Below are 16,844 nucleotides of genomic sequence, written 5' to 3' on the forward strand. Positions count from 1 at the left end.
GGGGCCCCTGCTGGGTCTGCCTCCTCCACACTGCCCGCCGGGGCTGCGGAGGGGGGACAGGGCGGACGGAGGACAGAGCCAGCGTGAGGGAGGCGCCATCGAGGGGCAGGGCGGCAGAGGAGGCGGCTTCCTTGGCCCTGAAGCCGTGCTAGGTTTGGGGTTGAGAGGGAAGGTTTAGATGGGGCATCAGGAAGAAATTCTTCATGGACAGGGTGAGGAGGCACTGGCACAGGTTGCCCAGAGAAGCTGTGGATACCCCATCCCTGGAAGTGTTCAAGGCCAGGCTGGATGAGGCTTTGAGCAACCTGGTCTAGTGGAAGGTGTCCCTGCCCATGGCAGGGGGGGTGCAGCTGGATGGGCTGTAAGGTCCCTTCCAGCCCAAACCGTTCTGTGAGTCTGTGCAGGGCCATCCAGCTGGTAAAAGGCCGGCTGGAGTGGGAGGCATAGTGACAGCTCTGAACCCCACAGCAGCAGAAGCAACTGCAGTCAGATCATGCTTTAATTGTGCAATAGGGTCTCCTGCTCTGGGTGGAACAGTGGTGCTTTTCTGTGAACACAGGGGTTGGTGAAGGGGAAAGATCTTCTCTGGGAACCTTAGGGCGAAAGAGAAGTCTTTCTGGGAAAATTGATTCACCCAGTGGGGAACTTTGTTGAAATGCTTTGATGCCAGATTATAATGAAAGGGATCATGAGTAGCCTTTACGCTATCTACAGTGTTTAATTGCACTTTAAGGCCAATAAGTACATTGCCGTAGATAAGTAATGACTTTTTAGATGTTGCTAAGGCCTTTCCATGTCTTTTTTTCTTTTTTCTTATGGTTGTATTACATCTAAGTAGCTCTAACTTAGTATTTGTGCAGACATTCTCAAACACCTTGTTCACTTTTATATCCTAAGCAGCACAGGGCAACCTGGGCTTCCTTTAGCAGTGGAAACTTACAGCCTTGAAGTCTGACTGTGGACACTTCCACCTGAGCCAGGACACTTTGTCCTTATTGACAGTAAACACTGCCCTTGCCTAAAAAACCCGCTTTGAGCTGGGTTGAAAGTGGTGTGCCATGTTAAAAACTGCACGGATCCAGTCAGCGCTGGCCCATGGAGTTTCCTGCGGTGATGAGCAGATCAGCCAAGTTCCCTTTGCATCATAAGTGCTTCGTGTCTCAGTTTCTCATTCAGTAAACATAGTCTCTTGGCAAGGAAGCATCACATTGAAAGTAAAATCAGTAGGTTGTCTTTCTGCAAAAGGGGAATTGTCAACAAAGCTTGTTTGTTTTTTCCTGTTTCTTCCACGAAGAAAATAAAAATAAAGCTGACATGGGGCTGGTTTAGCAATAAAGCTAACACTAGAACTTCCTATGGAGAGGATAATCATGCTACTACTGATGAGAAAACCCTCCTTTCCTTTCTATAGGAAATACCATTATGCTTAAGTTACTAACGTCATTTAAAATTAATCTGTCATTTAAAAATACGTATTTTTGTCAGTCTTACTAGAATGAATCCTGTTTATGTTTAAAGTCTTACTTAGGATCTCTTTTCATTTCTATGAAAAGCAAAAAAACAGTACAACAGATTTTTAAGGCAATAATGCTGTTCAGTCTTATCAGACTAGGGAAATGGGTGCCAGATCAGCTTGCTTACCTCTTACTCTTCTTCATTATACAGAGAGTGTTTGATGAACACCTGGAACTAAATTACTTTCCCAAAAATCAGGAACCAAACCAAACTGGAAGACGTGACTCAGGAATGTCGGGGTTACTACAAATGCTCTTAGTTTCATTCAACAGAAGGCTATTCAGCAAAAGTATTTCCTTATTTTATATGTCTCTCTTGTCCTTTCTGAAATGCCAGTAGATCTAAAGCTTGGTTTAACCAGTCATCCAATCAGGCGAGCAGGGTAGGAAACCAGTGCTGTAGGTGGACATACACTTGGAAGTGTTGCAAACTGGAATTACAAGAAAAATTGCTGATTTGATTTTGAGGATGTAGATATTGTTCAGTCCTTCCACTGCACATGCTTAAAATCTTCCGCTTCTCTGTTCACTTCTGTTTTTTGATCTCTGTGGGCATAGTACTGTTCTGCATGTTGGCTCAGTTTTCACGTTGGCGCCTTTCTTACCTCTTTAAAATACTTTATTTTAATATGAGATCATACTAATAGAATTTCTTCTACAAGTTTTTCAGATCAGATTGTCTGCAAAATGTGCCTCATCACTAGGTTCAAGCCAAAAGTCAGTAGTTTTTTTATGGTTTGCTCATGTATATGGTCCACCTGCCCTTGGGAATGGCTATACCTGTTCAGAGTTACAGTTTGGTTGGCCATGTCTGCCCCAAATGTGAACGTAAACTTGGGCCTGGTCACAGAAAGACGTGTGACAAATAAGAACTCATTATAATTGCTTTCCTTGGCTTTAAGCTGTTGGGTTTGTGCTTTATAGTGTTTTGAGGTGGTTTCAAAAAGGTTCTTCAAGTGGAATAGATGAGCGCATACCAGGCTTTAAAGCAGCATGTGATATACTTGATGTGGTCTTGATCAACTAGCGCTGCTGCCTGTCTCCTTCCCCAGCTCCTCCAGACTAATACACCACTAGTCTATAAAGTCCTTGTGACTTGAACCATATGGCAGCAGTTTTTAATGGCCTTGTAAGTCTTTACAGAATTTATTACCTTCTTTCAAGAAAGACTTCTTGGGTGTCTAAAGGAACTTCTGGTTGTACAGATCTGGCCAGGGTGGTCAGTAGCTCCTTTGCTTTGCTTCAGCTCTCATCTAGCGTGGAAGGTTCATTCAGATGCCGTCTGTGCCTGGTGTAGAGCAGGGACTCTAGTTTAATCTCCACATTTTGTCTAAACACCGTAACAAACAGACTGCTGTAATTTTACTGTGTCAGGATTTAATTTTCTGGGCTTTTATTTTCAGTAATCCTGGGGGGAAAAAAATTGTTCTCACTAGTGAAGAACAAAAATACTCGGCCTCACATTTATACACATTGACTTTTGGGTTGGGTTTTTTTGGTATGGTTGCGTATCTAAAGTACGTTCTTCTAATGACAGCCAGTGAAACAGCATTGTATAGAATTAGTTGGGAAAAAAGAATTATTTTTCTTGTAATCTGTGTTAAGATGAACTGCTCTTTGACCTCTATGCTCAATTTAATTTCCTTGAAAAACAACATTATATGAATTAGTAAATGGATATGGAGGGGCCTACTGTACAAATGAGGAATATATACATACTTCCTCTCATCAAAGTCCCTTCCAACAGGAAATATTTTCTTTTCTCTTGTTACAGATCAAGCATATGATGGCTTTCATTGAGCAGGAAGCCAATGAGAAGGCTGAAGAAATAGATGCAAAGGTAAAATGGAAGTTCTGTGTCAGTAAGTGCAAAAGGAAAACTGCATCTGACATCATGTTTTGGTAGTTGCACTCAGAGCAGTCTTAGCACGCCTTTGTAAACTACAGCTTACTTCATGTTTAGTTATTACGTAGCAAAAAATGATTCTACCAAATTAACTTAGTACTTAGCTTTTGACAAATCAAACCAAGTTGGAGCTATTGGTTGAAGTTTTCATAGTGGTTCTTAAATATAAATTTATTCATATGCAAGTTCACTCATTTTTGTAAGGAATCAGGAGAGCTGAGAGCTAATGAGAATAGAGTGGATTAAGTGGAATACCTTCCCCCACCTCCTATACATAAACTGACATCACTGAGGATTAAAGGGAGTTCTCTGCATCGTTAGGAATTCTGCTGAAGTTTGTCATAACAAGCTATTACCAGAAGGTGTCATTTTAATTTTTGCTTGACTTCCATAGCGTGTCAGGCAGAAACATTAGTAGTAAATTAAAGCAGTAGTGCTAGTAATCTTGCACAGACATTCATATGTGTACCAGAATGATAAAAAGATGAAAGAAACTGGTTGAATTATGTTAGTGAAAATTTGTAAACAGGTTCATAACGGTACCTAAACCTGTGTAGCCACCTGTGGACTTAATTCTAGATGTGATTTAGTAGGTATCGTGGGGAACTAAACCATAAATTCAGAGTGAAGGCATGAGTTGAATCACTTGCAGAATTCTTCACTTAGCCACTTCACTAAGCCACAGGAGCCTGAGTTTAATGTTAACCTGGTGATAGAATATATATGTTTGCTAAGGAAGGATTAATGGTGTCTTACAGCACTAACAATCTGCATTACACCAATACTGAAATATCTTGTTGGTATTTGACTCAGCATACGTGTTACTAATAATATTTAATCTCCCTTAAACATTTAGATCTACACAAGTACTATAAAGCAGGTGTTCCTGATGGTCTGCAAACTGCTCGGCAGTAACAAAAGCATCCTTGTATTATCGACACCATTTTCAGCACAGAGTCAAAACCTAGCCCCATACTAGCTGCTGTGAAGAAAAAACCAGCACAGGAAGTCAGAAGTTGAGATCGGATTCTCAGGTATAAATAGGAAGTTTGCCATGTGTTTTCACATGCTGTCTTGCTAGGCTTTCTAGAAAGGTAATAGCTGTATTAGCACACTCCATGTGCAAGAATTGCTGGAAGAAAGGAAGCCTGTGGACACTGAGGGCTGCGTAGCTTGTTTTAGGTACAATCTCTTGTAGCCAGCAAAGAAACCAATTTTACAAAAGCAGATCAGACCTAATAAAATGAGTTTTGCCTAGCAGTATATAATGCATAAATCTGGTAACTTTGTGCCTGAGGAATAAATACTGCAAGGAAACGTGTGCCAGTCAGTTGACAAGATGAGCTGTATATTAGGTAGCAAGGTTCTGGTTCAGCGGAACGCATCCTGAACTCCCTTTAGCTTGAGTCCTGGTTGAAACATTTTTTTTACATGAAACCATACATCCTATCGCCCTGTCTTATCTGCGAACGTGCTCTGAAAGCATGGCTGTTTCATTTTGGTTCTGGTTTTTTCAGCCCATGGAATCAATTTCCACTTCAGTTATTTAATTTTTACTACAGGCAGAAGAAGAATTCAACATTGAGAAGGGTCGCCTTGTTCAGACACAGAGGCTGAAAATCATGGAGTATTATGAAAAGAAGGAGAAACAAATCGAACAGCAAAAGAAAATGTAAGTCGGTTAGGTTACACAACTGACTCCAGTGCCTGAGCTCTCATTTTATTGCTAATTTTATACAAAACCTTTTTTTCCCTGGTAAATAGGCAAATTATAGCCAATATATTTAGTTCTGATTATGTATTTCTGGTTCTTCCTGGGGACAGCTTATCAAAGGTGAGCTACATTAGCATAACTCTTTTAAGTGTGGTGAAGGAATTTTTCATATGTCTTAATCTGTCTAGAATTCTATCTTGGTCTGTTACTCTGGGACAAAAATGCTCATGTCGGGTTTAGTTTTGGTGGGTCGTTACTGAAGGACAGGCTTCTGCATTGTAATCGTTTGTGCAAGTTCAGAAACAGCTTCAAACAGGTGATCAGGCTTTGTTATTAAATGGTGTAGTACTGTTATTTCTGAAAGTAAAGTGTACAGCTGAATGTTGCATTTCTGCCAAAGTCTGATGTATTGATTCCACTTTATCATGCAACTTGCAGTCAGATGTCCAACCTGATGAATCAGGCAAGACTGAAGGTCCTCAAGGCAAGGGATGACCTTATTGCAGTGAGTATCTCCGGAGTAGAGACACGGACGTTCTATTCCTACAGTTTGTTAGGAAATGTTCTTAACCATTCTCTAAAGAAAATTGTGATTTGTGATTGAGTGACATTTACTTCAGCGTACAGAAATGGCTTAAAGCAACATTTACGCATTAAATCTGGCATGGCTTAAGCAAGTAGTAGAACACCTAACCAGGTTTTTCAGCCTCCTTTAGTGGCCCCTACTATACAAAAAGGTTTGCTTCGTGGTTTAGTAGGTGACCCGTCTGTGTGTTGATGTATAGGGTGATCACTGTCAGAGCAGGCTACCTTTAGTCTTGGTTCAGACTTACTCTGTTTGTCTTACACCACGTGTAGTGTATTCTCATTCTGCTCATTATACAACTTGCAAGTTTTGTGTTACCTCTTACTCCGTCTCAGCAGTTGTTTGAGTGTTCCTATTCTGCTAGATGGTGCTGTTGAGCTGTTGGAAAAGCAGCAAGACCTGTAGAAGTCAAAAATAAAAAATTGGGTAATGTTGCTCAAGTTGATGCTGCCATGAAAAAGGGGAGTTGGCAGAAGAAAATCACCAGTTTATTGATTCCTTAAACCTAGTTTCAAGCTTGAGACTGTATTCACAGAGAGGAGGAAGGTGGGTGGCTAAAGAGCTAACTCTATTGTGATAGTCTCTGCTGGGTAATCTCTTCCTCATTTATCAGCTGACTCAACCTCATGCTTCTGAGTAATGCCTAACACTCTTCCTCATTCTAAAACATTTAAAGTCACATGCTGCTGGCTCTTTCTTCCCTTATCAGATCTGTGGCCTCTTTCATGAACAAGAGAGATGAGCAGTTCCAGAAAAGCTGTGTTACTCTAGGGTGGACACTATAACTAGCTTTGACCGTGACATTGAATTGTGATAGTCTTACACCCTAGTGCTGATTGTGTTAACGTGCATGCTTCTTTTAAACACTGGGAGGCAGGGCAATAAAGAAAGGTTTATACCAAATCGTACAATTTCTTTATCTGAAGTAATTAGGATGGGTCAGTGCTAGGAGCTGTGTTTTAATTGACCCATATTTCTTAAAAGTTCAATCTCATCTGATACTGATTGGCTACATAAAGATAATACAAACTGGCTACTTCAAATTAAAAGTAAGCTTTCACTTGTAAATTTTGGCTAGCACTTACTTACAGTTAAAACGTACCTAACTTGAATATTGTTTGATAAAAAGATTTCCTTGCTTGACCATAAAGCTGAAAACAATAGCTATTTGGACAACGTTATTAGTTTGCATTAGGCAGTGATTTACAAAATAGTTCCATTTGTGTGAATTAATATTATAAATACTAACCTTTTACGACCGAGGCCTCCCTTTTTCATGAAAGAGGAATTATTGTCAGGTTATAGTGGATTCGGATCAGGGCAGGGAGAAGGGAACTGTTTGGAAAGGATACTGTGCCATGCACGGGGATGAAGGTCTAGCTTGGATGAACGCCAGCTGGAGTGTACGTTTACGTGTTGGCAGGGTGTGATAGCTATAACAGGAGTACAGAAAGTTGGTAGGCATGAAACCAAATGCCAAACAGATGGGTTCTGCTGATCTGATTTCTTCTGAATGTAGGATTTGCTGAATGAGGCCAAGCAGAGACTTGCCAAGGTGGTGAAGGATACTGCCAGGTACCAGGCATTGCTGGACGGACTAGTTCTACAGGTAAGTACTGCAGTTGTAATGAGTAGATGATCACAGCCCCATCCTCCTAGGTGTCTTTCTTCAGGCATAACCCACTGGAGGTTACAGTTGTACTGGAGTCTAGATCAAATGTTGCTGGGTGATCTTTTAGTTTTAAAAATCACCTCTGCTATGTCTTTCAGTCTTGGATTCTGAGCAGGTAAGGCTGCAGCTTATTTTGAGCTGTCAGACTCAGCATACCAAGCAGCAGTTCCACTGTGAGAGTAACTGCAGATGCGCACACACCCGTTGTACCATGCATGTTTGGGATGCACACTTGAAGCTTCTGTAGTAATTCGTTGGATCAAATGCACCTTTGCCAAACCTAAGTCAGTAGTTACCCGCTTTTAAAATCCTTCTGGCATTTGAGACTTGTAAGTCCTGGCTTTGACAAATTCACTGCGGTGTGGCATTGTCTGTGACAGACATACAAAGCAGAAATCAGAGCTTTGCGTAGCTAGAACGCCATCCCCTAGCCCCTGACAGTAAAGCATTGGCCAGGGTCCGTCGGGCGACCAGTACTGCCACCTTCTGTTACGAATTGGTCCTGTTGCTGGGAGCTCTCCGAAGCCAGCCACCAGCTCTCCTGTCTGCAGTTTGATGGCAGAATATCCTTAACAGAGTTTCCTACGGGCTTGTGCTTCCAATTCAGTGTTGTTTCTGTGCCACACCTAGGTGTGGTGTTGCTGTGGATTAAACCAACCCCTCTTCCTCTTGCAAGCTGGCCACGTCCACCGTGGCGCATTACATTTGATCCAGTGAGGCATCTGTACTCATCAGTACTCGCAGTTGGATTAGATGATCGTTGTAGGTCCCTTCCGACTGGAACTAAACCTGTTGTATTCTCGTGTATTACTGCAGGAACTGCAGGGCAGGAGTCATTAGAACAGGCATCAGAAACTCTACTGCATGTCTGAGAGCTGCATAAGGAGGGTGTTAGCTTGGCTGCGCGCTCAGTCTACTCAGATGGCAGTGATCTCTATGGGATCATTTTCTGGGCAACTCAATCCTATGATACGTTTAGCTGTGCTTGAGTTCCAAACTTGAAGCTAACAGAGGAAAGCATAATCCATAGCGGTAGGCTCTTTCCCAGGTGTTGGTGCTGTCCTCTCAGAATGTCTGTGTGAGGCGAACTTACGAGCAAGGAACTAAATAAAAGAGGTTAATATTGTCAGGGTTTGGCTTACAAATTCATCGTCTCCTTTCCTTCCTTGGGGTTAAATAATTCTAAGACAATTAAAATGCTGCCTTTCTGATACTGTAATGCTTATCTTGTGCAGGGATTCTACCAGCTGCTCGAGCCCAGAATAGTTGTTCGGTGCAGGAAACAGGATTTCCCTATGGTCAAGGTAAGACACCTAGAATAGTTTGCCAGTGTCCTGCTCACGAAGGCTGGGACCTGGCTGCAAATATTCACTGCTCAGATCCCGCCTGTGTGACACGAAAACGAGCTTTGCTTGCTGCAGTCCTGCTGCAGAAACAATGCAAGAGAACAAGTGTGCTTTTCAAGTTGGGGATTGTTGGCTTGATTAGATATTACCTAGGAAACTTTAGACATTGCAGCAGTATTAAGAATGATAATTGGTTTTGGCTCAAAAGCCATACTGAAATACATTTGCTTGATTAAAAATAAAGGCCTCAATCCCTTCATTTTATTACTACAAATGATGTAGCACCCAAGGGGTGTGCTAGCATTTGTCAGTGCTAATTGGAGGTTTGTTTTGTATCCTAGAGTGCTGTACAGAAGAGCATTCCCGTCTACAAAAATGCCACAAAAAGGGATGTGGATGTTCACATTGACCAAGACAACTTCCTGCCGGAGGATATGTAAGGAAAATGGGAATTTTTTTTATACAGAGCACTAACTTAATGCAACTTTTCAAGCCACAGCTTCTACTAGAACAGTCTCAGAAAGTTATGTCTGGAATATCCCCACAGTGTGCTGCTGTTTGAGAGGAATTTGGCACTGCTTTGTGTTAATCAAGCACAGACGCTGCAGTTTGCTCCAGACAAGCGCTGTCTCAGTCAAAAATGTCAATAAAAGTTTTGTGCAACCTCCAGCCTGATTCACAGTAGCCAAGTAGAGAGTAACTGTAGGTAGAAACTTGACTACTGGTCTTTTAAAGACTGAGAATGTGGGTGTAGTCATGCTCTGAATCTCAAGGTGAAGCAAATTTTGAGTCATAAGGTGCTGCAGGATAATCAATAGGGCTTGTGCTGGCGGTGTCTGCAAGGCTCTGTTTCCACACAGCGTAATAAAGAACATGACATAAAGCTGGGTATTCCGATAGTCGGCAATCTTTATGTATGCGCCAGCAAACAACGCTTTTATAGCACTCTTCCTCGCTTCCCAAAATCTGAAAGCTTGTCTGTTAATAATAAAATGCAGGGTCTGAAGCTGTTTTCAAGTGACAAATTCCGCTTGCATTTAGATCATGCTAACGAGGACCCTTGTATGTAGCGATTGTCTCTGGTAACTCCAAAGATGCTTAGCACAGCTGACTCACTGGATCACTTTGTGCTGACTCCTATTATGATATGATCAAAACAAGCTTGTTTTGGGTTTTTTTTAAAAAAAAAAAAAAACACAAAAAAAAACCCAGTCTCACTTACATACCTGACTTGCCCGTAAGTGCTGTTTTGGGATAATCATTCTGCCACATTCTGACTTGGAGATGTACTGTGGGTTTCATGGGTTATTTTTCATTTTTTTTGCCCCTTCCTAGTGCTGGAGGTGTTGAAATCTACAACAGTGATGGTAAAATTAAGGTTTCCAATACCCTGGAAAGTCGGCTGGACCTTGTAGCTCAGCAGGTGAGTTTCTCCAACAGCCAAGGTGAGCAAGAGAGAATTAACTAGTTTTGTCTTGTAATTAAATCCTTGTGTTTCCAATGTGTTAACAGTCACAATAGTGTATGGGATCAGATTTCAACGTGGATAACAAGGAGTTATTTTTTGAATGGAAAGAAGCAAATTACCTACTGTTTGTACTTCTCTACAACAAACATGGCTTTTCCCAGAATGACGCCTTTTGAATTAGGCATGAGCATCAAACTCTAGAAATCAGGATACTGGAAGACTTGTTATGACTACACTGCAGTCAAGATGTTGAAACTTGGCTAACGTGTGTTACTGACACTGGCTTGAGTGCTAGAAACTTGGGCTGAGTCCCATTATACCCTAGTGAAAAAAACCAGCTGTGGCATCTCTTTCTTAGGCTGTAGTATCAGCCATCCATCCTTTGTAGAGTAGCCAGCAATGTGTGATCAGGTAAAGGCTTCAGAAAACTCCAATTAATAGACTTCTTAATTTTGAAGCATAGCCAAAGGAGCTGGTTTTAGTCAGGACAGTTAAACCAGTTGTATCCTGGGCTGTACCCAGAGAAGTGTGGCCAGCAGGTGGAGGGAGGTGATTCTCCCCTTCTACTCTGCTCTCATGAGACCCCATCTGGAGTGCTGCGTCCAGCTGTGGAGCCCTCAACATAAGAAGGGTATAAACTGGTTGGAGCGAGTCCAGCCGAGTCCACAAAGATGCTCAGAGGGCTGGAGCACCTCTGCTATGGGGACAGGCTGAGAGAGTTGGGCTTGTTCCGCCTGGAGAAGAGAAGGCTCCGGGGAGCCCTTATAGCACCTTCCAGTGCCTGAAGGGGCTACAAGGAAGCTGGGGGGGCCTTTTTACAAGGGCCTGTAGTGACAGGACAAGGGGGAATGGGTTTAAATTGAAAGTGGGGTGGTTTAGATTGGATATCAGGAAGAATTTCTTCCCAGAGAGGGTGGTGAGGCACTGGCACAGGTTGCCCAGAGAAGCTGTGGATGCCCCATCCCTGGAAGTGTTCAAGGCCAGGCTGGATGAGGCTTGGAGCAACCTGGTCTAGTGGAAGGGGTTGGAACAGATGATCTTTAAGGTCCCTTCAAACCCAAATGATTCTATGATTCTATGAATTTTCCTCACAGAAACCAGCACACCTAGCTGTCACACAGTGCCTGCAGTGAGGAAAGTACTGCGATTGTATTGCCTGTTACCTATAACTGATGTAATCTTTCTCAACAGATGATGCCAGAAATCAGAGTGGCTCTCTTCGGTGCTAATGCCAACAGGAAGTTTTTGGACTAAACCTCTATGAGAGAAGGTGGGATCTGTTCCACTGCCATACTGAAGGGGATGCAAAAGCATCTGCTAATTTAAAATCTTGAAATATAACATTATCTTGTCATCCAGTATCTGTTCTTCAATGGAATAATTTTGCATACCTGCTGTGCTTAGCCTCTCTACTTGTGGTTAGAATGTATTGCTTGAAGGATGTGAAGACATGCATATTCATCCCGCAGTGACACTAGAGAATGGAGGCGTTTGGGCTCTTGGCTTTCCTTGCACTGTTCTGGCTCTGTAAGGACAAGCCGTCCGCTTCGGGTCCCCCTCTTTGCTTTGGCCACGTCTCTTACAAGTTGTCTAATCTGTGAAGTCAATTACTATGCTGCCGATGGGAAATTCCTTTTCACTTGAGGTCTTCAGTGTTACAGAGGGCATGCATTCCTTCCCAGGGTTAGTAGTTTAATTCATGTTACCTGGTCAGGCATTTTTCTGTTCTGTATATGTGATTTAAAAAAAAAGGAAAGCCTGAGCCTGTAAAACTTTATTTATTACAATAAAAATATATGTGTGTGGATGGAGTTCATTGTAGCTTCTCTCTGGGGGTCTGGCAGCAACCTCTCAGTAGTGGGCTGTGTGTATAAGGACTTAGTACCTGAGGGCTGTGTGTAGTTACTGTGCAGAGTGCAGGGAGTACAGCCAGGTTGTTTGCTTGAGTAACACGGGATGGCAGGCAAGCCTGACAGGATTCTAGGATGAGCTTCCTTCATCCTAAAAAAATGAGTCTGTACTTTGGCTGTTCAGTCCCTCAATCTTGTTTCACAGGAGAGGATTAGGATAACACAAGGGCGCTCTTTAGATACAGCAAATAACAATCCACTTCCAGTTACAGGTTTGTTCCTTCTGTGTACGAGATCCAAACCCTGTTCCTTTAGTAATTATGTTTCTGGAGGTGAGGAACAATAGCTGACCCTCCAACTGTTCTCAGTTAGTAACTGCTGGATGAGGTAACAGTAACGGAACGACATTCATTACCTAACCTGTCGCGTTGTAGTAGTCGTTACGTCTCCTTCACTTTTGCAGTGATGGCTGGTGTTGTCTCCACCTTCTGCAGTGTAGGACAGACAAATTCCTGGGGTGGCTTTCCACGCCACAAGCCTCTGCCAGAATCCCTGGCTCCTCACCTAGCACTCAGTTCTGAAACTTGTTTCATGGAAATAAGAAACTGCTCAAACGTGGTTTGAAATCATCTTAAGTGTTGCAGCAATTCAGGAATGGTAGGAATTTTGCTTTGTGCCATGAGGAATACTTCCCAAGCTGCAGCAACACTGCTGTGTGCGGTGTTTTTAACCTAAGGCCCTTTCTTCTCAAGCTGAGGTGCACGCCCCCATCTAAAGGCTCTGAGGGCCGCGTACGCGTTTCGCTGCCTCGTTTCTCTAAAATGGAGATGGACTGCTAAGAAAGTCCTGAATCCAAACATATTTAATCCTTGATTTCCTCTTACAAAATAAGAATGTTTAGCAAGGTTGGGGATTTTTTTTGTTTTACTGCTCCTTGCTGTTGCATTTAGGTACCAGTTCTTGTTTTGCCCATAGATGGTTATGGTATTTATTCTTCCAGTGCTTTGCTTTTTGATGCGTGGTTCTGTGACTGGGCAGTAAGTGGGTCTGGACTAAAGTCCTACTCTTTCTGGATTTTGGATAACCATTATATCTTTAACCTTTGCCACTGCCAGCCATCAAGCCTCCTGACTAAGCACTGGGCTCTGGTTTCATGACACAGTGGTAGCAAAGGAAGAGCCTTCACACGTGCACGCTTAACTGTGCTGTTTCTTGGTTCAGACAGTACTTTTTGGAACAGATTTGGTATGGTCCTTTCTGATGCTTACATGCAACTCATCAAGAAGCTGTCTGACTGTGCTTTGGAAATGCGGTTGAACTTAGAGTCCTTATTTTCCCTAGAAACTCTAAATGCTGAAATAGTGCAGGGTATGGAAGTAGAATATTGAAGGGTGAGACAAGAGGCTGTTACTGGTCCTTGGAAGGTGACGTGCACTATGAATATTTGCTCCCATGCTCAAGGGAGAAACGTCAAAAAGATTGTAAGATCATCTCTAAAGAAGGGAATGGCCTAGATTTGGTCATCCTCATTTTAAAGTGTAGCTCTTAAGTTGGCTTAATGCTACTGCTTCCCTTGGAAAACTGGTACAGGCATTCATGTAGGTTGTCTACTTCTTTCCTTACGGTAGCAAGACCTTTGCAAACCCAGATCTTGTATATTTTTGAAAAGCAAACTGATAACTAATTAAGTGTCTGACTGTGGAGTTCACGGTGGAAGATATTGGAGTTTCTACTTGCCATTTACTTTCCTCTGTTAGTTTTTTATCTCCCCTGGTATCTTCCTGTGCAAAAAAGAGGAAGAAATAACCACTGTCATACCTACATGCCAATTAGTGTCCTCAGTGTTCGTCCCTCGGGCAGCAGGGATTCACGGCAGCTCCTTGAGAAATGTTCTGAGCTTTGTGTATATCGCATCTGAAGTCTGAGACTTTGTACCCACCCCAAGGTAACCCAAGCCCTTGTGCTTACTCGGCCTAGTAGAGGAATCGCAGACACTCTGAGCTTGAACCATGTCAGCTCTGACAGGAGCTTCCTCCTGCACCAGCAGTCTACTGCAAGTGTGTTAACGAGCAGGCACTGATTAAAATTAATCTTGGGACAGCCACGTGTGAGAGTTTAATTACAAAAAATGGTGTCTACGTTACCTGGATTATCCTTGTCCTTCATTCCAGATAGGAGGGGCTGTTGCCAAATTTTGTTACCTTTCGAAGCACAGATTAAAACGACTATCCCATCCAGGTTCACTGAGTATAGTCAGCAATCCTCTGCTGTCTTCATCCAAGCTTCCTTCCAGCGTTTGTGCAGTTCTTTCCAAGTAGGATCTGAAGCAAAAGCAGCATTTCAGGTGGAATTCAGAGTTCCTACTGGAATGTCATTGCAGCACTCTCATTATTTGAACTGCAGCGCTGATTTAAGCAAATGAAGTAGGATGCACAGGTGTTTTTTCTTACTGATTTATGTGATGACCCAGGGCGAATCAATGAGGATATTGATCCCTATTCATCTTTGTATAAGCATGCAAAATATCCCAGTTGGGTCTAGTAAACCAGCCCTAAGCCGGATCAGCACACTGAGAAACGGGACAAATACAGGGAACAAAGGAGGCATTCAATCAGGCTTCAGGTAAAAGAATTGAGTTGTGATGGGGGAGGCGAGCGCCGCAGATTAATGGAGAGCGCAGAGCTGGTTCTGTCTAGCGCTGGAAAAGGAGTTAGGGAAATAGATAATGTTGCACTTGTTCTGCACAGTTGGCAATGGAAAATTTAAGAGCGGGTTTGACACTAAGTGATCAGCAGAGGACTTAAAATGTTACTGCGCATCTGAGTCACAGCCCCTTTTTTAGTACTTAGTTTTCACACTGAGAGGTTTTAACATTAATCAGAGAGACACATGCTGTATGAATGATCCCTGGGGGTGTGCACGAGTGCCAGGGTGAGAGAAAGAGTGGAAGAAAACAACGGGAAAATACCGAGGACGGAGGCCTCGATGTCTCTATTAATCCAGGAGCAGTTGATAGAGCTATAACTTCTGAAAGGAAAGCTCTGTGCTGGCTGTCAGGGGGGGAGTGCTGCCCATCAGAAAGCTGGTAGCGACAGGGCGAGCGTGCTGCAGGGGGGCTGTTTAAGTGCCCAGCTCCCAGCCGAGAGGAAAGCACGACCATCTTTTCCATAACAAGCCTCATTTAAAAACTAGCAGTGAGTATCTACCTTTTGAGTGAATCCTGCTGTGAAAGCCCAGCCCCAGGCCTTTGGGCGCTTGCTGTGCGGAGAGGTCACGGGTCCCAGGCTGCAGTCGGAGGCAAGCTGGCGGAAGGAGGGTGCCTTGCTGGTCGTGTGCCCCTGGCCTGACCTGCTGACGTTAGGAAGCGGTGGGAAACGAGTAATGGAAGGATACGCATCCCTGTTGGAAAATGGGAGAGTGTTAGTACCTTACACAGACGTACACAGCGCAATGAGGCTGCAGCCATCTCCGGGGACCCACAGCCTGTGCCTAAAATAGCTTGGGAAATTAAAACTACCCATTTATTTAATTCCAAAGGAACGGCGTCAAATGAAGAACAGAAAAATTTGGAAATAAAAGCCAACTACCCCGGAGAAAAATTCAAAGCAAAAACTTTTCCTTGGTGAAGTGAACTCTGCGTTGCTATTCTGGGGAGCAAAGACTTCAGACTGCAGTAAAGCAACTTGGCAAAAGGTGTTTAGCCCTGAGCGAGAGCCCAGACAGACTGCGGCGCGGTTTGGCTACGTTGGCTCTGCGATACCGGCAGCTCAGAGAGGCAGGTGGGGTCCCCCCCATCCTGCACCACAAACCTGCTCTCAGGGAACAGGCCGTGACAAGAAGGCCCTTCCAGGGCTGGGAAGTTCCTGCTGCTCTCAGCCAAGGTAGGGCTGGCTGGGAAACCCCAAATCTGTCTTCCGAGGCATCTCTTTCAGAGCATCCCATACCGCTGCTTTGGCTTTGCTTTAGAGAAAGCAAGAAAAACTGTACAGGAACATTCTCGGGTTAAGAATCATACTGACAGTGTGCCAAAAAATGTCATTTCCCAGCCCGTGTTACATGATGGAAATCAAAAGCTGTGGAAATCAGGGCTACCACATTATTCTAGGTAGTTCAGGGCTGATCTGAAAGCCTGCATGGTGAAACTAGTAAGGGTGGTCCCTCCCAGCATTTCTGAAGGCCCTTTCCCATCCTACAGGAAATATTTCTTTACTGAGAGGGTGACCAAATGCTGGAACAGGCTTCCTAGAGCAGTGGTCGATGCCCTAATCCTGTCAGTGTTTAAGAGGCATTTGCACAGTGCCCTTAATAACATGGTTTAGCTTTGACCAAATGCTGGAACAGGCTTCCTAGAGCAGTGGTCGATGCCCTAATCCTGTCAGTGTTTAAGAGGCATTTGCACAGTGCCCTTAATAACATGGTTTAGCTTTTGGTCAGCCCTGAATTGGTGAGGCAGTTGGACTAGATGGTTGGTGTGGGTCCCCTCCAAATGAAAGAGTCTAATCTATCCTGCTCTGTGTCCAAGAGTGTTTGCTCCTTTTTCCAGACAGTTCCTGGCCCAGGATACGGTTGGCTTTCTGGGATGCCAGTGCACACGGCCGGCTCATGTTCAGCTTTTCGTCCACCAGTACCCCCAAGTCCTTCTCCTCGGAGCTGCTCTAGATCCATTCTCCACCCAGCCTGTCCTTGTGCTTGGGATTGCCCCAACCCAGGTGCAGGACCTTGCACTTGGCCTTGTTGAACTCCATGAGGTTGGCAGTGGCCCACCTCTCCAGCCTGTCCAGGTCCCTC

At 43.7% G+C, this 16,844-nt stretch overlaps 1 protein-coding gene across 1 annotated transcript; it reads left to right on the forward strand.

Annotated features, from left to right (window-relative positions):
- Positions 1-1,037: 1,037 nt before the first annotated feature.
- On the forward strand, positions 1,038-12,017 carry ATP6V1E1 (ATPase, H+ transporting, lysosomal 31kDa, V1 subunit E1; the record flags this gene model as incomplete). Its single annotated transcript, XM_010160818.1, has 9 exons — positions 1,038-1,105; positions 3,283-3,354; positions 4,983-5,092; positions 5,573-5,639; positions 7,240-7,329; positions 8,628-8,696; positions 9,080-9,174; positions 10,074-10,161; positions 11,398-12,017. Coding segments are annotated over 9 exons (722 nt in total), but the record flags the coding sequence as incomplete, so codon positions are not given.
- Between the last annotated feature and the right edge of the window lie 4,827 nt (positions 12,018-16,844).

The sequence above is a fragment of the Eurypyga helias genome, unplaced genomic scaffold (genome assembly GCF_000690775.1).
Source record: "Eurypyga helias isolate BGI_N326 unplaced genomic scaffold, ASM69077v1 scaffold24701, whole genome shotgun sequence".
Classification (NCBI taxonomy): domain Eukaryota; kingdom Metazoa; phylum Chordata; class Aves; order Eurypygiformes; family Eurypygidae; genus Eurypyga; species Eurypyga helias.